Here is a 27,523-nt window from a genome sequence, read left to right as displayed (position 1 = left end):
ACTTTAAATCATAATTACTAAGGATGATACAGTCTCTGCTACGTAATCCACAGGTCCTTCCTATCATTAACATTTGACAGTAGAGGGATTCTTTTTTTATTATCTGCTTGCATTTCATGATATTTAGATATAGTATGTGAATAGAGAGCTCAGATGGATCAAACCAATTAGGTTTATACACAGTTTAATGAGATTGTTATTGTATAATGAGCCCCAGTCTATGGTTATAATATAACAGACAGACTCATAAAGAGTATGTGAAATTGCAATAGGAGTCTGAAATTGTTAATCTGAGGAATCAGAAATGTGCTTTTTTCTTTGAAACACAAGCTATAGAGGTGTTCTTTGAAAAGAAAAAAAACAAGTTAAGATCGAAACGTACTTGGTTACGAACGAGTACTGCGTCTTGCTAGACGCATATGGGAAAAAGTATTTTTTCTCCTGAACTGAAGCCTTTTTTCATTCACGCAGTGCTAGAAGCAGAGCAGTCTTCAGCAATAGCGACTGAATGTTGGCAGACTGTAGCGGCTCGAAAGCGGGGCCCTTCAGGGCCCTCAGCACAGTGGGCAGATCCCATGAAGGGATGGTAGGGGGACGAGGCGGATTCAGCCTCCTGGCACCCCTTAGGAAGCGGATAACCACGCTGTTTCTGCCCACCGATTGGCCCGCAATAGGGGCATGAGAGGCTGATCTAGCTGCCACATAGACTTTGAGCGTGGATCGGGAGCGTCCCTTATCCAGCAGCTCTTGCAGAAATGACAATACCTCTGTCAAATCGGAAGTATGAGGGTCTTTGCCGTGGTTTAGACACCAAGTGGAGAAAAAAGACCACTTCAAGGCGTAGAGACGTCTCGTAGATGGGGCTCTAGCCTCTGAAATTGTGTTTAAGACTCGCTCTGGGAGGCTCGAAGGCTCCAGTCGAGTGGCCAGAGGTGCAGGGCCCATAGGTCGGGCCGAGGATGCCATATTGTCCCGTTCGCTTGAGAGAGGAGATCCCGTCTCAGCTGAACGGGCCAAGCGGCCGCTATCAACAGTTGAGTTAGCTCTGATAGCCACAGCTGGTTCATCCAAAGGGGGGCCACCAGGAGAACCTTGTGTTTTTGTTCCCTTACTCGCCTGATTACCTGTGGGATCAGGGCGATCGGGGGAAAAGCATAAAGAAGGAGGTTGGGTGGCTAATCGTGGGCCAACCCATCCCTGGTCTTTGAGAAATAAATTGGGCAGTGAGAGTTGTCTTCTGAGGCGAAGAGATCAACCTCGGCCTCGCCGAAGATGTCCCAGATCCTCTGAACCATCTGCGGATGGAGCATCCACTCCCCTGAGGGGACATTGCTCTTTGATAACATGTCCGCTCCTTGGTTCAGTTTGCCCGATATATGCGCTGCTCTCAGCGAGCGCAGGTTGAGTTGAGCCCATTCCAGGAGGCGCTCTACCAGAGTGAAGAGACGCTTCGAGGAGAGGCCTCCCTGGCGATTTATGTAAGACACCACAGACATGTTGTCCGATCATATTAGCACATGGTGTCCTTTTAGCACTGGCAGGAAGAACTGACAGGCTCAACATACTGCTAGCATTTCCAGGCAGTTGATGTGGAAGCCTTTTTCCGCCTTCGACCAGTGGCCGAAAGTCGGTATGCTCTCGCACAGTGCCCCCCAACCTGAGTTGGAGGCGTCTGTCATGACAGCTGTCCTTCTGCAAACCATCCCCATGGCCACGCCCTGTTCCATCCAGCGGGAGTTCTTCCAGGGGGCCAGGGCTGTTACACAGGCCTGACTCACCCTGATCTGCAGGCGTCCGTGACGCCACGCATGGGATGGAACCCATGGTTTCAACCAGCGCTGAAGGGGGTGCATACGAAGCAGACTCAACTGTAGCACTGGCGCTGCTGCCGCCATGAGGCCCAGCATCCTCTGAAATGCTTTGAGAGGGCGAGTGATATTAATCTTGAAGGAGGTCGCCAGCCTCCGTATGGCCAGAGCCCTTTCCGGCACGACTTCAGCTCTCATTTGGGCTGAGTCGAAAATTGTTCCCAGGAGCGATATTCGCTGGTTGGGGAACAACGTGCTCTTGGCAAAATTGTCCCAGGCACTCCAGGTGGCTGCGGAGGAGGGTTCTGTGTGATATTAATTCTGCCTCCGACTGGGCCAGAACGAGCCAGTCCTCGAGGTAGTTGAGAATGCGGATTCCCATCTGTCTCAGAGGGGAGAGAGCCGCATCTATGCACTTCGTAAAATTGCGGGGGACCAGGGACAGTCCGAAGGGAAGGACCGTGTATTGATAAGCCCCTCCCTCCCTCGAATGTGAATCTCAAGAATCGCCTGTGACGGAGGCTATCTGGACGTGAAAGTATGCATCCTTCAGGTCCAGAGAAAATAACCAGTCTCCTGAGCGAATTTGCGCAAGTATCTGTTTCAGTGTAATCATCCTGAACGACCTTTTCATGAGAGCGTGATTCAGGTGTCTGAGATCGATGATGGGCCGGAGGCCACCATATTTTTTGGGGACGATGTAGTAACGGCTGTAGAAGCCTGACTCGCTCTAGGCTGGAGGAATCTTTTCCACAGATCCTTTTGACAGCAGATTCATCACCTCTGAGCACAGGATGTGAGCGTCCTTGCTTTGCACTAAGGTGGGGACCACGCCGCTGAAGCGCAGGGGTGTTCGAGCGAATTGGAGTGAATATCCTCATTTTATTATCCCCATAACCCATCTCGACACTCCGGGGATGGCCTGCCAGGCCTCGACCCGCATGGCGAGGCGTTGAATTAACTTGAGTGACTGGCCGCACGGGGGCCAGGAGAATAGGAAAATACTCTCACTGGGGCGAGAGCGAGGCACGCGGGATCTGGGCTGACGTGAGCTCGCCGCAGCCGGTCGCTCGAGCCATCTGACCTGCTGTTTTTTCCTGACAGGTGCGAGGGGCGGAGCCGCTCTCTGAAAAGAAAGCGATCCGTGAGTGGAGAGAGGTGAGACTGAAGTTCTCGCAGTGAGAACAAATAGTTCCCGTGAGCGCAGCTTCCGCATGGGATTTCCCCAAGCAGGAAACGCACTCCGTGTGGCTGTCATCGGCATGCAGGAGAGACCCGCTTGAAACGCAGTAAAGGCATGGAATTTGCAACAACGCCAAGCTCTTTTAGTATCACCGGATGGAGGCAGGGGAAAAGGACCGGCACTGCTGCGTCGCTGAAGTGGCGGAGAAGCAGGTCAGCCATGCTGAGAGGTTCCGATTCCAGCTGCGATGGCGTGTCAACGGCGAGCGGCTTCGGATCAGCGTAGAGACGTAGAGTCGTTGCTGAAGGAGAAGAAATCTGAGAATCCTGTGGCGAACGCCTGCTTATATAGCCAGATGCCCCGCCTATTCGGGCAGGCTTTGGCGGGCTTCGTCGCCATAGGCTTGTGCAGCTCCGCTGCCTAGCCATTGGTTTGTTTTTAATACACTGCACGAGCCAATGGCCTTGCAGTTTCACTGCGTGAATGAAAAAAGGCTTCAGATCAGGAGAAAAAAAGGCTTTTCCCCATATGCGTTTAGCAAGACGCAGTACGAGTGTAGTATCAAAAGGGAACTTTGATTCATTAAGCAATGTTACAAGTGGCTTTTTTTTTTGTAAGTCAATGAATCATACACTCAACCGATTCATTAAAAAAATATTGATTCATTCAGGAACAAAACCACTACTCTGTGTCGCTCAGAAATGCAGATTATTCTTTGTTCTGTTTCAGAAGAAGAATACACAAACTACCCTGCAGTATTGTTTCAAACAAAACAAGATGTTACTGAATATTTCCTGATATATTGTTCTTAAAAAAGCAACATAACATTGAAAGTTGTGCTGTTGGTCTACCTGAACCTCAGTCATGAAAAACAGCACTCTCTTTGACCAAACCTCTTCAACCTGAATTGGTTTGGGAGCACTAGAATTTGGTTGTACACAAAAACAATACGGGTCCAATGGTTCAATGCAAGCAGTAAATCAAAGACCTCTTTCTCTTGCAACCCTTGAACATAACCTCTGGGTTCTAATGCAACTCAAACCCTAACACACTGCATGCCGGAAGAGTGGATGAATGTCCTCTCTCTCTGTCTCTCCATTATTATTTTTTATCCTTCTCGAGAGGAAATGGTATATTTGAGCATTGAGCAGAACAGAGAATCCGTTGTTTTCTCTCTGATTGCAAAATAAACTAGCATGAGAAGTTGGATCTCAGTGTTTAAGTTGTAGAAATGCCCAGTCATCCGTGATTCATTTGTTCTGTGAGCGTAGTGTCCGATTGCAAAGCGATAAAGTGAGATAAAACAAAGGCTCAAAGGGTCAGTCCAATGAGGTGAATACTTACAGAATATGTGAGCATACATGATTTTAAACACGTTATTCAAAATTATATCCATTTATTTTAAATGCACCTTAATCTGACCCAAACATAAATATTTTTGCTCATTTATTCAAAAAAAAAATGTATTTAATGAAAATGTGTTGAACAGAATTTTATTTGTAAATACAACTCAACTACAAAGTACAATTTTATATATATATATATATATATATATATATATATATATATATATATATATATATATATATATATATATACACACACATGCACATAAGTTTACATACCCCCTGCAGAATAAGCAAATATGTTAATAATTTTAACAAAATAAGAGAGCTCATGAAAATTGCATGTTATTTTTTATTTAGTACTGTCCTGAATAAGCTATTTCACATAACATATATTTATATGTACTACATAAGAAAAAATAATAACTGAATATATAAAAATGACCCCGTTCAAAAGTTTACATACGCTTGAATCTTAATACTGTGTGTTGTTTCCTGAATGATCCCCAACTGTTTTTATATTTTGTGATAGTTGTTCATGAGTCCTGCGTTGGTCCTGAGCAGTTCAACTGCCAGCTGTTCTTCAGAAAAATCCCCCAGCTCCTACATATTCATTGGTTTTCCAGCATCTTCTGCATATTTGAACCTTTTCCAAAAGTGACTGTATGATTTTGAGATCCATCTTTTCACTCAGAGGACAACTGAGGGACTCATGCAACTATTACAGAAGGTTCAAACGCTCACTGATGCTCCAGAAGGAAAAATCATGCATTAAGAGCCGGGTGGTGAAAACTTTTGAACAGAATGGAGATGTGTACATTTTTCTTATTTTGCCTAAATATCATATTTTTTTCATTTAGTACTGCCCTTCAGAGGCTACAGAAAATAGTTACATGTGAAATAGCTTATTCAGGACAGTACTAAATAAAAAGTAACGTGCAATTTTCATGAGCTTGCTTATTTTGTTAAAATTATTAACATATTTGCATATCATGCAAGGGGTATGTAAACTTATGAGCACAACTGTGTGTATATATAACCTGACTCGGCATCAGTGTGTTGAACTGTTGCCATCTGGTCGACGCTACAGAGCTCTGAGCACCAGAACGACCAGACACAGGAACAGTTTCTTCCCTCAGGCCATCCATCTCATGAACACTTGACAATAACTGTGGAACACACACTATTTATTCACTCATACACTTATTTATCTAACATACAACTGTCTATTGTTATATACCTGTACATACAATTGTCGATTTGTATGTTTTTATTCCTTAGTTACTTGTTCTATTTTTCTATTTTTTATTATCTGTGTTTTTGTTCTGTCACTGTCATTCTGTTACACTGTGGAGCTTCTGTCATGAAAACAAATTCCTCGTATGTGTAAACATACCTGGCAATAAAAACTCATTCTGATTCTGATTCTGATATATATAGATATATATATTGCATTTATTTCTATTCTAAATTTAAGAAAGCTACATGAGGAAGCTCAAGAGAGAGGAATGAAGTACACTATGTGTGTGGTTTTTGTTTCATGTTTTCAGTTCAAGTATATCTACTTCAGTTTCAGTCATGTTTCATGTTTTGACATTTGTAGTGTATGTCATGTGATTACCCCATAGTCTTATATTTAAGCCCTCATGTTTGCCACATTTCCTAGTCATGCATTGAAATTAGTGCTGTCAAACGATTAATAGCGATTAATCGCATCCAAAATAAAAAAAATTGTTATAAATATATTTAATATATAAATGTAACATATTTTTCTTAAATATATACATGCATGTGTGTGTATTTATATATACATAATAAATATACACAGTACAGACACATATTATGTAAACAAAAACATTTATTTTGGATGCGATTAATCGTTTGACAGCACTAATTGAAATATGTTAAGCTGTTCCGTGTTATTTTTAAATATTTCTTTTAAATCTAGAATTTAGTTCATATGCATGCTTGTTGGATCTTCCTGCCAGCTACATTACACTATGTTTCTAAAAATCCTAAATTAAAATGATAAACATCAACTGTCCTGTAAGACATTTCTCTCATTTTAATGAAATAAACTCTTAAAAAAAAAACTCTAGTCACTCTTAAAAACGTTTAGAAGAAAAAAGAAAAAGGTATGATGAGGAATGATAGAAACACTCGCCTAAAATAAGCTCATACTTTTGAATGTATTTGCATAGCACACTTCATTTGGACTATGCCTTAGTTATCACTGTAAGGCTTGATATCACAGCTAACCTATAACCCTCTGTCTCCTCACCTACACTTATCTTGGCCATTCTGAAGGTCTGCTAAGTGGGTGGTTTAGTGCTAGCTTGCCAATGGGAGTTCTTTCCACCCGCTGTTTCTAGCATTACCATAAAGCGGAGTTCATCATGTACCGTAAGTCTATCTCCCTGAAGCCACAGTGGGGGAAGACAGAGTAGTGAGGACCTGACCGTTGATGCTTTCTGTGCTGGAGATGTCAGGCATTGGCCTAGGGGGATTGAAGAGATGGAACAACCAGCGCTAACAGCCACCGCTATAATGCCTGCTTTAACCCGCTTTGATTTTTAATATTTTTATTATTTCCTTGGCACATTTTCAGCAAGATTTGGAACGGAGCGATGTAGATATCTGCTGGTCCATTGTGTACTTACGTATTCATAGAGGTGTGTGGGGGGATGGAAGAACAGCATGATGCAGATAGCAGTTGTGTCATGAGCATGTTGATTTTTCTTAGGCTCCACAACCTTTGTATTGATTTCTCAAAAGCCCTGGAGCAGATATGCTGGGTTCATGATTTTTAAATGTTTTTCAATGCTAATGTGCGTAACTTATGTGTATCTCCTATTTCCTATGGTGCACTGAAAAAAAATCTAATTTGTTACAGCCAAATTTTTTGACTGAACATAGAGAATTATATTCATTGAAAGCAAATAAAGTTTAGAAACACAATTTTGTAAATCACAAATAATACAATTTGAGTAAATCAGACCATCTGTGTTTTCCCATTTTTTTCAAAATGTTTTGCTTTTTACAACATAATCATATTTTCTGTTATGTACCAAAACAAAATAAACTCCAGAAAAATTAATAAAACCCACAATATTTTCTGTAAAGCTAGTCAGTAAAGCTAGCCTGCATAGTCTGTATAATATTAAAGTGCCCCTATTATGCCATTTTTAAGGTTGCTAATATTGTTTTATGAGTCTCCTAAAGCAGGTTTACATGCATGCAAGGTCAAAAAACATGTTAGTTTTCTCAAAAAATTTATTTAATTTGACCTAATTTCTAAATGATTCGTAAACGACTCGTGCGAAGCAGTTCAAAGAATCAGTCTCTCTAATCCCCTCCTTTCCGTGAGCCCTCACTGCTGTGATTGGTCAGATGGCGCAGTCCTTTGTGATTGGTCCAGAGCCGTAGAGAGATTGGCTCTGGATTGGTCTTCCGCATACAGTGCGTGTCGGAAACGAAACGCCCATTGCCATGACGGAATGACAGCCCTGGAGACTTGTCAATACATTGAAAAGATGGTATCAATTGTACCTTACCAATTTGAGCCACAGTCTGATGATGAAACGGTTGAAGTGGCTGATCGACAAGAGACTGATTCGCAAGCACGACCGGAGCAGGACGTTTCTCAATGGTAAGTGTCAAGTGTTAACAAGTTTGTGGTAATTATAAGATGTGATCAAACAAATTTACTCTCACAGCGTAGGATACAGCATCTTCTCGACATGATGTTATCCACACGGAAATTTTACTGTTTGTGGGCGGGCAAGTTGGCGACGTAGAACACAGGTGGACATTATGCAAATGTGTTACTTCGTGACATAGAGCCGTAACAGAATAAGATTCAAATTCCTGTCGACTCGTTTAGGCGATTGCGAGCCGACTCTTTTTTTTTGACAGACAATAACTTTATTTATCGTGCACTGTCGGCTTCACAACTTTGCAGATAGTTTATGTTCACATACAGCTACATGACATACTGCATGAAAGGTAATATTCGAAAAGGCATAATAGAGGCACTTTAACACTCTCAAACTACTATGTATTTAAACTAAAGTGTTTCTTGTTATTTTTTTCTATGGGGAGTGAACAAAATTGAAGTGAAAAAATTAACAAAACTATGATTTTCCATTAGACAAATATAAAAATGCACTTTAAATAAATGCCATGGTCCTTTCACTTTTTAATGCAACACAATAAATTTAAGAATGCTAACTTTATTGTCCTCTGGGTTGCTCTGCCCAGCATTAAATCTCATTGGCCCCATATCCTGCTCCTCATAACTAAAATAACCCATCCAACATCTAGAATGGTGGTGACTATGTCAAGTCGTATGGCAGTTTTGCATTCAAGACGGTAAAATAGCTTAAAAACTGTCATCTTGAGACAGATTAGGACCTCTGACATGTAACAAACAGTAGTCTGTAAAATTTGCTACCAATTTCCTGTAGACAACACTTAAAATCCATCATGAGTACAATTTGCTAGCTCACATGTTAGAAAAACATTGAGAAATAACTGTAATATTTACTCAACCTGTGAAAACAAATACACTCAGTGTCCCTTAGCAACTATTAACAGAGTTTATGATATCCGGATATTCAGAGCTCTAGCTATGAATTTGCAGAGCACTCATGATGTTTCTCTGTGCGTGTTTGCCTTGTCACTTTTATTGCCCTGGGCTAGTGCGTCAGAAAAAAACTGTTAAGCAATTTGCGTCTCCAATCGCTGTGCCTGAGTGCACAAGAGACCAACCAAAGGGTATGGTCTGGCATGGAATGTGCTGTAAAAGATGAATGTGTGTGATTTTTGGCAGTGGTTTAAAATTACATGATGACAGCTTCTTAGGGTACTCATAATATTGTCTATATTGGTTTGCACAGACAAAAAGCTCCTGGACCACCACTGTGAGAATCCACCAACTCATCTAATCCACGTCATTTAATTCAGCCGATTATTTTAGTCTTAAAAAAGAGCTTTGTTCACACTGCTATTTGATAACAGCCACAGTAAAAAAAACAAAGATATTAAAAAAGCTGCATGGGATAGCAGTAGCTTACCATGATTAATTGCGAAGAACTGAGACACTTCGTAACAGGAGACGTTGACAACCTGTCCGACCTCTGCCCTGTACCAGCACCAAAAATCATCCCATTCGGTACGACATCCTGAGATAAACAAAAACAAATAACTAATAAACAGACACATCTTGTCACACTTTATTTTAAGGTCCAGTTCTCACTATTAACTAGACCAGGGGTAGGCAAGTTCGGTCCTAGAGAGCCGCAGTCCTGCAGAGTTCAGCTCGAACCCTGAAAAAAAAAACTCACCTGCCTATAGCCTTAGTAATCCTGAAGACATTGATTAGCTTGCTCAGGTGTGTTTGATTAGGGTTGGAGCTGAACTCTGCAGGACTGCGGTTCTCTAGGACCGAACTTGCCTACCCCTGAACTAGACAGACAGACAGACAGACAGACAGACAGACAGACAGACAGACAGACAGACAGACAGACAGACAGACAGACAGACAGACCGACCGACCGACCGACCGACCGATCGATCGATCGATAGATGGTGTCCTGTCAGACTGACAGCAGCAGATGAAAAGCAGATGATGGACATTAAGATGGCAAAGGAGAGTGATAAAGGGCATAGACACACTCACACATAGAATTGATAAAAAGGTTTAGACAAGCTAGGCATCTCCACTCTTCACGGGTGAGCATCTGTCTAAGGAATATAAGAGAACTGTGGAAACCGAAGCTGGATGAACGAAGAAGATTCTGAGCATAATGAGAGCCACAGGGATCATATTTGGTCATGACTACATAAATATGACTGCCACATCTAAGCAAGCGATCTTATTTCCACTGCTTGCAGATATACAGTATATCCTCAGTATATTATACATATGTACACTAGTGTTGTAATTGTTAACTAAAACTGTAAAAATTATTTTCAACTATTTCAAATAAAGCTGAAATAAAATAAATATAAATATTATATTAAAGAAAATAATAAATAAATTAGAAATGTTGCCATGGCAACCAACTGAAATTCTGTTTGATTACTCAAATATTTAAAAACTAAAACAAAAATAAATTAGCTAAATAGAATTGGTTGTTCTAAATTTCATTTGCTTAAAAACTTATAACAAAAACACATAACAAAATTATTAAAACAAATTAAAATAAAGTATTAATAAATTCTATAATAGTGTATAAATAATACTGAAATATGCCTAATGCTCATATCTAAACACTGACAAACTAAATAGGTATTTAATTGGAGAACAGATTCATCCTCACTGAAAAACTGTTGCTCACTTCTAGCAGTTCCACAATAATGCATAATATAATTTTTTTTTCAGGTTTTCAAACCATTTTCCACTCTAATTTTTGTAACCTTGAAATATAAGGTTCAAAATCATTCTAATGGTACAAATACTGCAGAAGTCAAATGACTTCTGTTTCTTTCCAACACTCCTCCCAAACGTCTGTTCTGCATATGAAATGGCATACTTCCCTACTCTATAGAACTATATGGAAGGTCACGTGACAATCATAATATAGCAAATATAGTACGTCCAGATTACATTCACACTACACACATTCATACTATATAGAATATACTCTTTTTGTGGAAGTAATAACTTACTCAAAAAAAATACCTACTCAAGAGAGTATGTGATTTCGGATGCAGCTTTTGTAAGTTTGGTGATTACGAAATTGCTTTACAGCAGCAACAAATGCACGTGTACAGCTATACGCTGTAATTACGACAGTGATTTCCACTCAATTAACTGTAGGGGGCTTCAAAATCACAAAAATACACAAAACTATATACAATTGATCTTAAATGATTGCTTAATTTCAGTTTTTACTCACTTGCCTCATACAGCTACTCATCTCTCTTCACCATATTCTCACTTTATGCACATAATAATAATAATAATAATAGTTATTAAAATAATTTATTCATTGATCACATACAACCACAACAACACCTGACATCAACACCAGCCTTTGCAGTAATGGAGAAATATTTGAGAGAGAGATAAGACTGAACATCATAGGGAGATCTGGAAAAGTATATGAGAACAAGTGTATAACTCTCTGGAACGCACAGATATTTATGGAAGCCTGGGCTGGTCCCCACAGAAACAAGAAAGACTTTAAAGGCCTGATGCCACCTCATTAATGTAAGTATTATCAAAGCACTACTGGAAAAAAAGCTATATGCATTTATTTTTTATGGCCAGGCCATCTGACTGCCTGTGTTGTCTCTGACAGGACAAGCAGAATTTTATCAAATACGATTCATAAAATATGAACATGTTACTTATAGACTTTTTGAGTACAGTTGTACAATGATTAAGTATTTTAAGATATTTTTTGCACATCTTTAATTAAGATTCTGCTGTTGCAGAAGGTTCTAGGTATCTATACTGTATATCTGAAGCTCTAACAGTTATGGATTGGATACATTAATGGCATTAATGGAACTGAATCAATCTTAGTCATGTAGCAGAACTGTGAATCAACATAATCTCACACATAATTCAACCTAATACACTGAAACTGATAATGGCATTGAGTTCTCAGTGGTGTATTTCACTGAAATTCAGCTAAATGGCTGTCCTCTGTGTGTTCATTCAGCACATTGACACAGACACTAAGTAAAAACTTAATGTATTATACTACTAATATGACAGTATGTATAGATCCTGATATGAAATATGTTATTTTCCCTTGACTCTCATATTCACTTTAATATGATTCATAGCTATTTAGCAGAAATCTTTCCCATTTTTTTCTGTCTTTTATTCCTTTCCTCTAATATCTTTTACAACCGTATTTGCCTTTAGGGATTCTCTATTTTATTATAAATAATCTGTTAGGTTACTATGAATATGTACCAATGTGCCATAATCTAACACCAAACACCTCATTCACCACTTGAACATAATACCCTAAAACAAAAAAGCAAGTCAGTTTGTCATTTGGAGATAAGTATTGCAGTTAAAGCATACACTTTTATTGATATGATCATTTTGAAATTACCATAAACTAGTATTTAAAAAAAACAATCAAAAACTATCCCCACTTGCTTTTAAGAGCTTGACAGAATCATATTAGCAATGAACATGGCATTCTACATTCTTTTAAGTCATATTTTTATTCAAATAAAGAATTTGGAGAAATATATAACAGCAAATCATTGAACTCATCACTATCACAGAATCTACAGTTTTTTTGGTATTTGATAACACATGAAATACCCATTTTATTTTCACCCTATAGAAAATGATGCCTCTCCCAATGATGATGGAAGGGAGGAAAGGGCAAGAGATGCAGTGTGTGTAATGTGGCGTGCAAGGGCAAGATGTAAAACCATCCAATCTTTTTTTCTGGGAGTTGCTGAATGAATATAATTTAATTGTAAATTCACAGAGGGGCTCTTCTATCACTTCCTGTAGACCCTGACATGTTATAAATAGTAGAACTGAGGTCATTGGTTATTTTTTATTGCTTACTATGTTGAGGGGCAGAAAGGTCCACACAATGGAGGACATACAGTATGTGATATATAATTATCACAGATATTTCAGTCACCTGAACTGATCTTTCCTATTTTCTTTTTCTCTCTGAATGGGTTCTCTCTCAATCAGTTTATCATCATTTTCATGGTATAATTTTCTCATTATTTTTAATATATCCTATTATTCTCCATAGACAATAATTTCATGCAGGAGAACATGTACTGAACGCCCACCTGATTGGCTGACCGTTAAGAAGTAGCCACTGAGTCCTGCCCTGCCTCTTTCCTCTCTAACTTAGTGTCAAGCCCAGGCCGCTCTGTAATACATCAAAAGAGGGACATGGCGCCTGCCCTCCTCCCCTCCATAAGATCAGTGTTAATTAAAGTCTATGTGGAGCAACAAGCAGAGAAACGTGGGTTTCAATTAAGAAGTCAAGGGCAGCACTTACACCTGCACTGATTCTGGTATGCTGACTTCTAAAAACCTTTCAGTATGTCTGAACCACACTCGCCAATGCTCTACAAAGATGGAAACAAGACACCCATACCGGCATATCAGCCCAGGGAGGCCTAATACCTGGAAAAATTCTAATTGATCTTAATCCTGGATTAGTTCTCCAGCCAGCTTGCTTTGAGACAATCACCTGAGCCGTAAATGTGATAAATTACTCTAAAGCTGAAGGAAATTATATCATGGCAATGCTAATTGGCTGACAGCAACACAAGGAAGTGCTCAGTCTGGCTGGAGACAGGAATAATATGTCCTGAGTAGGGCTGTCAAAATGACTGAAAAACTAAATTCAAATGTTTTACTTAAATATTATCAAAATTCGAATTATATTTGAATTTAAAATGCATGATTTCAGTTAGGGTGAAGAAAAGCTTTTGGCTTCTCTCCTGAGGCCACAAGAGGGCGCATCGAGCAAAATATTACTAATGCACGTTTCTTCAAAGCACTAACACGACCATCTGTGAAAAAAGTGCATAATGTTTAAAATAATTAAGTTGTATAAACAACTATAAACAAAACGGCAACTTGTATGTATGCATAGTTTAATACAAAGGGCTGAACACCAATCACACAGGGTACATTTTTCATTTAAAAACATGAGTTGCAGTGGGATGGGGAAAAAAAGTCTCGAGATATGTTTTTTCAAAATTGAACTTGCAGTAATTTTACATGGCCTTCTAAACATGCGGCTATTTTGTGCGAGACGCGAGTGCAACGATGATAGATGTCCCTCAGAGGTGGAAAGTAACGAATTACATTTACTCGCGTTACTGTAATTGAGTAGCTTTTTTGTGTACTTCTACTTTTTAAAGTGATTTTTAAAATCTGTATTTTACTTTAAATTTTTTTTATTCTACTTTTACTTAAGTATATTTTGTTTGAAGTATTGTACTTCGCTACATTTTAAAGCACATTAATTACTGAGTAAAAAAAAAATCACTCCCTGGAAACTACTGGAGTAAATAATGGGCAGGAGAACAAACTGGCGCTAAAATCACAAGAAAGATGCAGACGGACAAGACAGGCGTTATGGTGCAGACCTAAACGAAACCTCGTTGTATTCTGCTGAAGTTGAACTCGAGGGAAATGAAGTGAACCCCTGGCCATATTTAAGCTCTATTATGCAGTGTAAGCAAGCATGTATAAGTAAGGTAAATACTTGCATCGTTGCATTGGTGGTTAAAATGAAGCTTTGACAGTTTAGCAAGAGGTTTTGCACAAATTAGCCATAAAGACAGTGGTGCAGGGTGTGCGATATATATAGTCTGCGATAATATCGTAATTGTTGTTTTAACGATGTGCGATTTGATATTATCAGTATTTTGCCAAAAGCCAAACAAAACACTCCTACAGAGTGCCATGAAGTCTAGTAGATAGACTAGTGCGTGCACGCATTTACAGTGCGTTCTTTCACTGCGTGATTTAGTCTGTTAAAATGCATTTAGAATGATCACAAAATTGAAGATATAGGGGCAGAAAATGTATATATTTATATCGTTTCATATAGTAAATCAATATCACATGAAGAGTGCCGTTTTTCTTGAATGATCAGCATGATTACATATAGATTTTTTTACAACAGTTCAATAAACAAGTTAATTAAGAGACTTGAGTTTTAGACACCATATTGCCTGTTTTTGCTCTATTTCGACAACAAAACTAATTCCAAACACAGCCACCATAGCACAGCTTTGCGCCTCTTAGCAATGATGGTGTTTCGTTCCTGAATGACTCGACCGTTTAAATGATTCGATTCGACAACAAAACTAATTCCAAACACAGCCACCATAGCACAGCTTTGCGCCTCTTAGCAATGATGGTGTTTCGTTCCTGAATGACTCGACCGTTTAAATGATTCGATTCAATCGCAATGACTTACTTATTAACAGTGACTTGCTGACACCTACTGGTGGTTTTAATTTCACTTTTTTTTAAATAATTTAAATATTATACATTTTATAGTTTTATATATATCAAAACATTATTTCTGCATTTGTAACTGCAGGTTAAATGCATTCATGTCCTGCATTAAACAGTGTATAATCTAAATGCCACTTCAGATGAAGCGTCTGTGTTTCGGCTGCACTGCAAAGATGAATTTTGTTGATACTGATTTAATTTGCCTGGTAACAGCCCAAATGTCTTATTATTCTAAATAAGTGATTCCTTTAATTAAAAACAACTAGTTTCAGATTTATAGGCCTATCCCAGGGGTGTCAAACAGCCCTGCAGAGTTTAGTTCCAACCCTGATCCAACACACATACCATGTAGTTTTCAAATAAACCTAAATGATTAGATTATCTTAATCCGATGTGTTTAAATAGGGTTATATCTAAACTATGCACAGGACTGTGGCCCTCCAGGAAATGAGTTTGACACCCTTGGCCTATCCCATTTTTGCCTGCCTAATTTTTACTCTGAGTAAATTTTAAATGAACTACTTTTTACTTTTACCTGAGTAGATTTTAGAGTGGTATTTTTAGTTGTACTTAAGTAAAATTTCATTAACGTAATGGTACTTTTACTTGAGTAAAATATTTTTGTACTCCTTCCACCTCTGATGTCCCTTTAGAAAATGCGTGAATATGCATTCTGTGTGAACGGCTTGGTTTCATTCTTGATGTAAACAAGATCTTCTCCGCATTGATGTTCTCTTTTCCCATGATATCTGTAATTAACAACGCAGCAGCGCCGCATCTAGTGGCTTCAACTGGATAGGTTAACAAAAAACATTAAAATGCAATGACATTTACATCGTCATCGCATCTCGTGCACCACTGATAAGGTTGCCTCCTTAACACACATCTATTCGAATCCAACGTATTTTAAATTTGACGAATATTCGAAATTCGATTTTTTTTGACAGCCCTAGTCCTTAGTCCTCTAAAGACAAATTGTGTACTTAAAAATATTATAAAAAGCAATGTTAATATTAAAATATATAATGAATTTTTTTTTTTAAATAATTACATGTTATTAAATTACATAATTTTATTTGTAATAATTACATAATTTTATTTGAATACAATTCTGTATTCAAATAAAATACATACTAATGGTTGAATGGTCATCAACACAAAATACACTTGCAATTTATTACCATTTAAAAAAACTTTTTTATTTGAATATATTTTAAAATCTAATTTTCTTCCTGTGATGGCAAGGTCATTGCTCCAGTTTTCAGTTTCACAAAATCCTTCAGAAATTATTCTACTATGCTGATTTTGTGCTCAGTTATTATAAATTATTATAAATAATTTTTTAACAGCAACATTTCAGCTTATTGACTGCATATAATCTTAGGAAACTCATTATGTTTTGCATTCTAAATTTTTAAATGATGTTTGCTCCACTAACTTAAATTATGAAATTAATTTGTCTCAACATTTGTCATGCCCACAGAGGCTGCTTTCTTATTTGTACACTTTTATTTGCAGGTATGAGACAGTGCTTGAGTCACCACTTATAGTACTCTGCCAAATAGAGTCTCTTGAGAAACTGGAAGATACACAGTTGAGATTTTTGAAATATAATTTTGCTGCATTACAAAGACAGATCCTCTTTATGGACAGTTTGTGGTCATGGAAATTACTGGAAAGACATTCTCTATGCAGGAGCATCGATTTTCAGTGTAATTCATAATCCCTTGTATGAATTTAAACTCTGCTAAATATAGTTTAAATGCCAACAGTGACTAATGATAATGAAATTCTACTCAAAGTCTACACAATTGCAGCTAATATGAGGATTTATAAGGGTTTAGTGCAATAAGTTACTGTCATTCTCAAATCCTTCCAGAGTTTGAAGGCAGCTAAGCTGAAAAGAGTTTAATTTACATATAAAAGAAGGCTGTGTCCAATGTGTTTAGAGTGTGTATATTTAATAAACAAATCAGAATATTAAACAGCAGCGAATATTCATGTGCTTCATCTTTCCTGCTGCTGTGATGTGTGTTGAGAGCATTTGGGTGTCCAAACCTGTTTATAGAAATACTGTAATTTCATTATCTTACTAAGGGTGGTACAGAGGTCACCACTGACTTAATGGAAAACAATATAATACTCTGGAGTCTTCAAGGATATGATCCATATGGAACAACTCAAAAAGGCCTCAATTCAGAAATCTATACTGTTGTTTGTCTAACTTTTTTATTTTATTGTATTTAATATGCCTAACATTATATTTTATTTCTGTTTTGTCGAATATAATGTAAACCAACAAAAGTAAAAAGGGAAAACCACATACTGGAATAACTGGAAGAGTTTACCTAAATCAGAAATATATATATACTTTTTTTTAAAGACAACATAAATGTACATGTTCATCCATAAAGTGCTTTACAGATTATTTCTAAAGTTGACGTTATGAAAAGACAAAAAATGTATATCCCTGAAAAGCAGTAAACCTCTGTCTACAAATATTACATTTAATGCATCTTAAAACCTCATGCCTAAAATATTATTCATTATCCTTTGATCACTGACAATGAAAGCACAGTGCATGGAGTTGTATTGATCCTTTCTACTGATCCTCACCCTTCATCAGCAGCCAGAATTGAACAGCTTCTGTTTGAATAACTGCCTTTAATCTCCTAAATCTCTACGCATGATTGCATCCTTTATTTACCTTGCCTGACCTGGCCTATATAGGAAACTGTATTGCTTAAAGGGGTCATATGATGCTGCTAAAAAGAACATTATGTTGTGTATTTGGTGTAATGAAATGTGTTTATGCGGTTTAAGGTAAAAAAAAATGAGGAACGGCCAGCGGGCTTGAGAACGGCATGGCCGGCGGATTGGACGAAGGAGCGGCGTGGTGGGCTTGCGACAGCACGAAGTTGATGTATTTCCTCAGCGACCAGCACGGATCAGCTCTAGGCATGACGAAGCGGATATCGTCCTCTTTTGGAAGGCCAAACAAAGTAGTTTCGCTTTCACAACGAAACACACAGTGCCTTCACGACATGGTGGCGGCGGCAACAACAATACTACAGCAAGAATAAAAGTTATGCCTTCTTTCTTTGCGTGAACATTTGGGCGGCGTTATGCAAATCTTCCCACATCGTGACGTAGACATGTGGGGGCGTGTTAGAATGAGCCGTTTTAGGTAGGCGTGGTTGACTCTTAACTTTTATAAAGAATATCTCTTTGGATTTGAGACTTTAGTCTTTGCAACTTTACAGATCTTCTTTATGCACCAAGAGCTTGTAACACTCCAAAGAGAAAGGAAACATTTTAAATTGCATCATATGACCCCTTTAAAATTGTAAACCTAGTTTTCAGCTCATCAGCAAATGGACAGACATTAAGGACATAAAGAGATGTAAAGTAATAAGGATTATAATAGTTCAGATGGGTGAGCTCACCAGTGATATTGTTGCTGTTGCGGGCCTCTTGTCTTTGAGTCTGAATGCATTGTTCTCGAGCCTTCATATGCTCAGCCACCACAGCACATGCTGGATGAATCGTTTCCACCTGATGATGATTAAAAAAAATGTGTGAGGCAAATGAAAGTACAAACTGCAGTACATATTAAGAAAACTGCATAAACATGCTGAGCCCATTAGAGAAAGCTGGTTAAAGAGCAGTTTCACAATTTCAGTCACTTGCCATTAAGTCAAATTGACAAAAAGGAAAAATTCTAACATTTCAAATATTATTTGCATTCATTTAACTCCATTTGTGTTCCACAGAAGAAAGATCACATGGGTTTCGAAAAGACAAAAGGGTGCAGAGTATAGTTATTTTGGGGGGTAATCGGATTTGAAATACACTGTATGTCTATATAAAGGATCTAAATATTTATCAGACTGAGAGTTAGAAACATCTTGTCAATAAACCCCAGTCACACAGCAAAATTAGTCTGAAAAATCTCATTATCTCCGAAGCAGCCATTGAACCAATTTGAGCCTCTCTTGCCATCATTTACTATAATTAAATATATTACAGAGAGAGAAATAAAGAGAGAATGAACGTATAACAAAATGTGTGGGATGCTGTCTCATCGACAACATAAAAAGGAAAAGTTGCTTCTGTTTCACCTCTTTGCTGCATAAAAAGACCTGTAATGGCCTCCCACTTATTCCTGAGAGGAATGAGAGAGAGTCAGAGGTGGGTGAATGCTAATGATCCGATTAAGCCTGAGGTTACGGTGGAACGAGCAGTAGCAACAGATTCAGAAGTTCCTGAAACAGACCTACGTATCTCCAAAGGAAAACAGAGATGGTGAATCATAACAATACTAGAAAAAAGTGAATTGTTGTATTTAGTCTAGAGGGACGCCTCAGGGGTCTGTGTGTCATATCAATCATCCTCTACATGTAAATCGAATCAATAGTATGACGTCAGCATGGAAATCAAGGATAAACGTTCCAGCTATGTTGACTATTATTCATCCAGTGGTGAAAGTCGTGTTTATGTTCCCTTCACTGAGCTAATAGGCAGAAATGGATGTTGTTGGGACACATGTTGATGCAGTCAGTGAAAACGCTAGTTTGAATGTGTTTACGGCTGTTTGTGTTTAGAAAAGTCTGCATGTTTGCTTGTCTATTTGCCTGCGAGTGCTTGCTAGTGCTTGTGTTCTCTCCAAATTCAAAACCAGAACAGATGGTTGCACTGTTGGTTTCGGTGACCTCTGTCGTCTGCTGGCAGGTTAGATAAGAGAGGAGGGGATGTGGATGAGTTAGGGAAGTTTTCTCAGGGTTAGATGCAGTGCATTTGTACAACAAAGTTAAAGAATGTCTCACAAACATGTCTCACACATCTCAAACTGAATCTGAATCCTCAGGGTGGTCAACTGATTTCAAATACCTAGCAAAAAACACCCATCTTATAAAGCAGAAAAATGGTAATAATAAAAAAAAATAACAAGTTGCTGTTAACCCACTATATTTAAAAAAAAGTTATTGGTTGACAATTTGAATGGAGCCACAGGACAAATACCCATGACTTCTATCTGAGCACCACCAAAACACTGCGATGGTAATATTTCCACCAATTACATAGGTTTCTCAGCCTCTAACCAATGTACAAAATACAAAATTTAAAATTTAGATTAGCACACATTGTCATTAATTACTCCAATAATGATTAAAAGTAAAAGTAATCCATTGCACTCCAGCAAAATATAAGTCATTAGAAGGCACACTAAAACTGGATGTTTTGTAGTTAGGGAAAAAAGATGCAGGTTTGCTTTGAAACACCACACAGTATAATGGCAAAACTATTTAGTCAATTCTCCTCTAAATTTATTTTAAAATGCGACTGGTTGTCTGTATACATGTGCAGTTAAATATTTGTATAAAAGAAGAAATCAAAAAACAAGTTTGTATTTTTGTGTGTGAGTATCTATAAATCAAAGAGTGTGAATATTCAAAAGATTGATGGAGATTTGTGTGGGAAAATTTGGCAAGACAAACTGCTGCGGTTATTAAAAAATGTTACACCACTGAATGCATAATAACCTCTTTTTTTATGCTTACGTTGCATGTAATCAGCATATTAAACCCAACCAGATACAACCAATCTCCCTGGCATTTCCTCAAGCCAAGGCCAAGGCTCAACTTTGACATAATAAAATTGTAAAGGGAAAAGTGACGAGAAAATACCTTGATGCATCAGTCCAACAAATTTCATTTGAGCCGCAGAACGTAAAATCTCACTCAGAATCCCCAGTGTGGGTGAGAGAGAAAAGAAGTGCAGAGAAAAAACAAACAAACAAGCAAACCAGTTGTATCCTACCAGCACTGGTGACTTACCGTGGGCAATAAAGCGATTGGTTTCAATTAAACAATCCACAGGATTTGACTGCTCCTATGTGGCTCTAAAAGTCCCCAAAAGGTCAAGTCTCCTATCTCAGCAAAACCAATTACGGCACATCTGCTGATAAAGGGTGTTCAAGGCCGCTTCCATATGTCTCCCCACAAATTTGCACTATAAAATGTATCATTGGCCCAAAAATGATAGAGCAGTGTGCTAAAAATCCCTTTATGCCTACATATCTAAATATCTCAAACAGATAAGTAAATAGACACCTGTTGTCTTGAATCACTCTAACCTCTGCACTGGTGACCTGATCAGAAATATTGAATAAGTTGAGAGGGCAAATAAAGAAAAAAATAACTGACCGATAAGAATCCTGTTATTAGTCTGATAGCATCCAGTGGCCCTGAGGAAGAGGCTCATGAACACATGGAATCATTATTATAGGAAATGAACCGCCATTCAGGAAAGGAAAGCCATATCATTAGAGGGAGTTCCAAACAAACAACTACATTTAATTACAATATTGATTTGTGCTCTTCTTGTGGAGCCTGTGATCCTCAGAAATTAGAATGATGGTCCACCTTTGCATAACACAAAGGTTTGGTAAACCTGGATAGAGTTTGTTTTGGAGGCCAATTAGTCACATGAATTGCACGCTTAATTTTCATGACAGGAACCTAATTTTGCCACTCGGGTTAAAACATGACAGTGTTCCTGTACATGGTCATCAAAACATCATTAAAAGGAGGCCAGGATCTCAGGTCAGTACTGCTCATCAACTCAAAATCTGTGACACATCAGCACATTAAATATAGCAGATACAGCACATTAAATATAGCAATGGACTGATCCCTAGAGGATACAGTGGCAATCAAACGGCATGGATTATACTTCATCAACATCATTAGCTCAGTATGACGCCTTTTAAAATAAATGTATCTTTTGTGCATATCTATTTATATTTACATTTATATTTATTCTCTCTCAAGGACATCTCACCTAAATCTGGAGGCAGTGCTATTACGAACACTTTTAACTTCTACGATATGCCACTCAAACAGCACACACTATAGATTTTCTAAGTCAGTGGTGCAGTGCGATGCCTTTTAAAATAGATATGTAAATCTCTCTCAAGAAAACATCACCCGGATCTGGAGGAAAATGTTAATACACTTGATGTCAGGGCCATTATAAAACACTTTTAACTTGAATGACGTGTCATTCCAACAGCATACACCATTCTTTGTCTACATCAGTGGTACAGTGTGATGCTTTCTATAATAAATATGCAAATATCTCTCAAGGAAATCTCACCTGATTCTGGAAGCAAATGCTAATATTTGCCATGAAATACTTTAGGAAAGTCAACTTAATCCTATGGTTTGTCACGCTATATCCAATTTAAAACAGTATTTGTTAATTATTTAAGCATAACTATACATTCTAAAAAATGCTGGGTAAAATAGGGACAAACCCAGCAATTGGGTTGTGTTGACCGAGCGGTTGGGTTACTACCCAGAAGGTTGGGTTAAACATTTAACCCAACTGCTGGGTCAAAACAGCCCAATTGCTGGGTTTGTCCCTATTTTACCCAGCACTGGGTTGTATTTAACCCAGCGTTTTTTAGAGTGTAATTACATATTCTTAGGATTTCATAAAAATTATATTTGTACTTTAAAAAATTTATTTGTTACCCCACCCTATACGTGAATATGTATTTGGGGTGGGGGGTCCATAAATATGTTATACAACTAGCCTAACAAATTTTAATATCGGGCACATACAGCCCACAGCAGAAACCACTGGCTACAATACATATGATGAATTTGCAAAGACTTTCAATCATTTTAATCAAAGTCAACTGCACAAAACTAATTGCTATATACAGTGTATCAATAAAATATTACAATATGTTGTATAAATGTTAAGAGCATAGGATCACATATTGATAACTTACTGCCTTCCAGTTGCTCTGGTGAATCCCCAAACTCAGTAAAACGGCGACCAGTCTTACAATTGACCAAGTTCTGAAGAGAAACATAATTAAGACTCCGGTATAATAGGAAAGAATGAAGTTTGTTAGTGTCTAACCAAATAACACAGCAGCCTCTGTTAGATCTGTGGATGTTTTCCAGAAGTCTCGATGTCTCCAACCATACTGCTCGATGCCGTTCGGCACAAATGCTCAGTCCTACATAATGTCTTATGGAGCTCGTAATAGCTGTAATTGAATCACGCGTCTCTTCCTCATAACAGACCGTCAACAACCTGTCGTGAGTTCCCAGCACACACTGGGCACTGCAGAAGAGTGGCGCGCGTGGACAAATGAAGTCACGGTACGCCTCCCCTTTACGCACGAAATGCCGCTGACTTCACTGATTAGATAAACTCTGATTTCCAGTCATACCCTTATTAAAACTGTTTGGGGGAAAACAAACAAAACAGCCAAATTGCCCGCGAGTGAATGGGACGGAGGCTTGCAGTTACGTAAATTCATGAACTCCTGAAATACAATTAAATGGAGTAAAATATTATTGTTTATATTATTAAATATATTTAATTTTGCAATTTACTAATGATTTCCCAGCTCCTATCCACCGATCATTTAGGCTATCGATGCTAAACATGCTACATCACATACATAACCTAAACGTTAACAATTTGTTTTGAGGACTTTGTAACTTTATATGAAAGGTGAAGGAATATTATGTTAATGTTAATGTAGGCCTATGTTTTTTTGAAACAATCACTAGGACCCAGTACAAAATTATTCCTGAGTTGCCCCCTTATGTATAGATGTTTAGAAATTGGATTAGAAGAATTAGAAAAAGCATCTTAACTATTGAGAAACGTTCTATCTGTGTGTAAAACTGCAAAATTAAAAAATAAAAAATAAATAATAGACTTCAACTGCCAGTTTAAGAATATGCTCATATTAGGTTTTTGAGTGTAATCACACACAATGTTTGAGGGAGGGCCATGAGATGTTTTAAAACACAGTAAGGGGGAAACAAGTTACATTGGGAGACCTGTATGAGAGGAATTTATTTGAATAATCTGTTCATTGACTTGTGATTCCAACAGCAGTGAAGAAAGCGGACATCGCAGATGTACCACGCTGTAGGACAAAGGCTTAAAATATTCTGCCTTTTTGTGCAACCACTGAGTTCCTCTAAAAACTGCCCACTGATATTCCCAAGTCAAAAGATTGAAGGTTTTTTGTGCAGTCAAACTGATGCACTGCAGGGTCTGGATTAAGTTAAAATTCATGAATAACAAGAGTGACCAAATGATAGCACAAATTCATAAGCTCGGGTTGGAGCTTTTTTTTTTTTATTGTGAGGAGGAAAAAGAAAGATGAAAGAGACCTTCACCTCATCTCAGTAATTGGTCAGTTAATTATCTAATATCATATTGTGATAGATTATGCATGCCTCTCACCGTTTTATTCCTAATGATGGTCCCTATTGTCTTTTCCTCCATACCAAATTATATTTCTTTTCAGTTATCAGGTCTTTTTATTGCCCTCATTTATCCTTTTTCAATTTCATTGTCTGAACTGTGATTGTCTTGTTTGAATGGTCATTTAGCATATTTAATGAACAGCAGGGACTATCACAAGTAAGCTTATGGTCACAATTGAGTACGTGTGTTGCTTAGGCTGTCCTTTAGGGCGAAGACAATTTGCACATGTATTTGATGTTTTAATCCAGCAAGGGAAAAATATTTTCTTAGCTGGACAGTATACCCCTATTGCTTCCAGCTGCCTTGTCATGCTGAGAGAAAGAATGAGAGAATTAGTTTTAAGGGCAGATTGTCATAAACATTGATTTCCATGACAGCTGTCCTCAAAATAAACCTGATTTAAACATACTGACCAATAAGACTGTGTGGTAAACGCCCATTGTGTTGTGTGATAAATACTCAGTTCTGTGACTAATGGCAATCAATTTTCAGACTTTTCTATAAAAAAAATAGAGCAATAGTCTACAAAATCATCTCAGTCATCAGAAGATTCCATAAAAACACAATTAAAGGAATGAAGAAATATGGTTTTTGGGGATGCTGAATTTGTTTTAATAAATTGCAATATATAATCAGAGGTGGACAGTAATGAAGTACATTTACTTGAATAAAAAGGACATACTACCACAACAAAATGAACAATTCATCTAACTCATGCATGCTTTTTTAAAACATTTTCCTCTCTCCTTTGTCCTCCTTCTCCCCCTCCTTTAACAGGTGATGACTTTGCCACATTCCTCTTTAATAAAATTAAAACCATCAGCACAAGTTCTCCACACCACAAACTGTCAAACATCTTACCAGAAAACATACACTTGCTCACATCCTTCTCTCCACTTTCTGAGGCAGAAGTCTCCAAACTCATCCTTTCCAATCATCCTGCTACTTGTCCGCTTGATCCAATTCCATCTCATCTCCTTCAAGCCATTTTTTCTTCAGTTGTACCTGCACTCGCTCACATCATTAACACATCTCGTCACACTGGTGTTTTCCCCTCAGCATTTAAACAAGCTTGTGTATCCCCACTACTTAAGAAACCTACTCTTATCCCAGCACTTTTAGAGAATTACAGACCGGTATCCCTTCTTCCTTTCATTGCAAAAACACTTGAACGAGCTGTGTTCAACCAAGTTTCTGCTTTTCTCACACACAAAAAAACCTCCTGGAAAGTAACCAGTCTTGCTTCAGAAGTGGGCATTCAATCGAGACTGCCTTGCTCTCGGTTGTTGAAGCCTTAAGACTGGCAAGATCTGCTTCCAAATCTTCAATACTTGCTGGATTTGTCCGCTGCTTTTGACACGGTTAACCACCAGATCCTCCTGTCAACACTGCTGGCAGAGGGCATCTCAGGAACCACACTCCAGTGGTTTGAGGTGATGTGTCCAAGTCACAACATCTAGCTACTGGGGTGCCTCAAGGCTCAGTTCCTGGACCACTTCTCTTCTCTGTCTACATGGCATTACTAGGTTCTGTCATTCAGAAACATGGCTTTTTATATCACTGCTATGCTGATAACACTCAACTCTCCCATTCATTCCATCCTGATGATCCAACAATAGCTGCTCGCATCTCAGCATGTCTAACAGATGCTGATGACACTCAACTCTACCTCTCATTCCATCCTGATGATCTGACGATAGCAGCTCATCCTGATGATCCAATAACAGACATTTCTTGCTGGATGAAGGACCATCACCTTCAACTCAACATTGCCAAGACAGAACTGCTTGTGGTTTCAGCAAACCCATCACTTCATCATAATTTCAACATCCAGCTATAGGCGTATCAACCATAACTCCTTCAGGGACAGCCAGGAAACTTGGAGTTGTGATTGATGATCAGCTGAATTTCACAGACCACATTGCCAAAGCTGCTGAAGATTTTCTTTATACAACATTAGATTGTTGAAGAAGATCAGGCCCTTTGGAACATGCTACACAACTCCTTGTTTAAACCTCTGTTCATCAATTTGCACTGGCTACCAATAGCTGCTCGTATAAAATTCAAGGCATTGATGTTTGCCTGCAAAACATCCACTGGCTCTGCAAGCCTTTACCTAAATTCACTGCTTCAGACTTATGGCATTCATAGTGCCATCCCAAAGAGGCACAAAATACCTGACCTGCCCAACTCAATCCAAGCAGTCCTTAGCAATCTTCAAGAAATGGCTAAAAACACATCCTTCCATCTACATTTGCCCCTATAACCCTTGCACTCTCTATTCTGTTTCTATTCTAACTACTTGTTTTCTTTTTATTTAAAAAAAATTACCCCCTAACACTAGTGTTCTCTATTATTTTTCTATCCTATCTACTTTTTTTCATTTTATGTATTATCAAAAATGACCCTCTAACACTAGAGTTCTGTGTATCAAGCAGTTAGAGAGCATTTTTGTAATTTTTGTTTTGATGTCAAACAAATCTTGCTGTATTATTATTATTTTGTTAAACCAGTGTTGCTGTTGTAAAGTTATACAGCTACAGTTGTGTTGCTGGGATTTAAAGAGGTTTTTTTATATCTCTCTTTTTTTTCTTGTCAGTCTGTATTTACAGCAATTTTACTGTCCACTTGTTTCAAATATATTTGTAAAATAAAAACATGTAACATTCTAAAAGCTCTTTATTCCAAAGATACAAGCTAGTCAGGTAAGGTATTGCAAATATTACATACACAAATAATAGAACATGTATATTGACATAAAAAAGGACATTTACTTTTGTACTTATGTACTTTTAAAAGTAAGTACTTTTTAAAATTGCAATCAAATTAATGAAGCAAATTCAAAAGTATTTGTTAAAATTTATTGTTAAAATAATGTAGATCAATTGAT

General features: G+C 38.0%; 1 protein-coding gene across 3 annotated transcripts in view; it reads right to left on the bottom strand.

Annotated features, from left to right (window-relative positions):
* ghrhrb (growth hormone releasing hormone receptor b) overlaps window positions 1–23,447 on the bottom strand; it is a 29,358-nt gene extending 5,911 nt beyond the window's left edge. Inside the window, exons 1-4 of one of the 3 annotated variants that reach the window (XM_016240273.1) lie at window positions 23,260–23,447; window positions 23,126–23,195; window positions 18,771–18,879; window positions 9,413–9,520 (exon numbers count right to left, since the gene is read on the bottom strand). In XM_016240273.1, the coding sequence (XP_016095759.1) occupies window positions 9,413–9,520; window positions 18,771–18,837 (175 nt within the window). In that variant the 5' untranslated portion in view covers window positions 18,838–18,879; window positions 23,126–23,195; window positions 23,260–23,447. Of the gene's footprint in view, window positions 1–9,412; window positions 9,521–18,770; window positions 18,880–23,125 lie in introns of all 3 variants that reach the window. The other 2 variants (XM_016240271.1, XM_016240272.1) reach the window with 2 other exon arrangements.
* Between the last annotated feature and the right edge of the window lie 4,076 nt (window positions 23,448–27,523).

The sequence above is a fragment of the Sinocyclocheilus grahami genome, unplaced genomic scaffold, assembly GCF_001515645.1.
Source record: "Sinocyclocheilus grahami isolate Dianchi unplaced genomic scaffold, SAMN03320097.WGS_v1.1 scaffold586.1, whole genome shotgun sequence".
In the NCBI taxonomy this organism is placed as follows: domain Eukaryota; kingdom Metazoa; phylum Chordata; class Actinopteri; order Cypriniformes; family Cyprinidae; genus Sinocyclocheilus; species Sinocyclocheilus grahami.
Note: the sequence above shows the minus strand (reverse complement) of the source record. Positions and strands in the feature narration are given on the sequence as shown.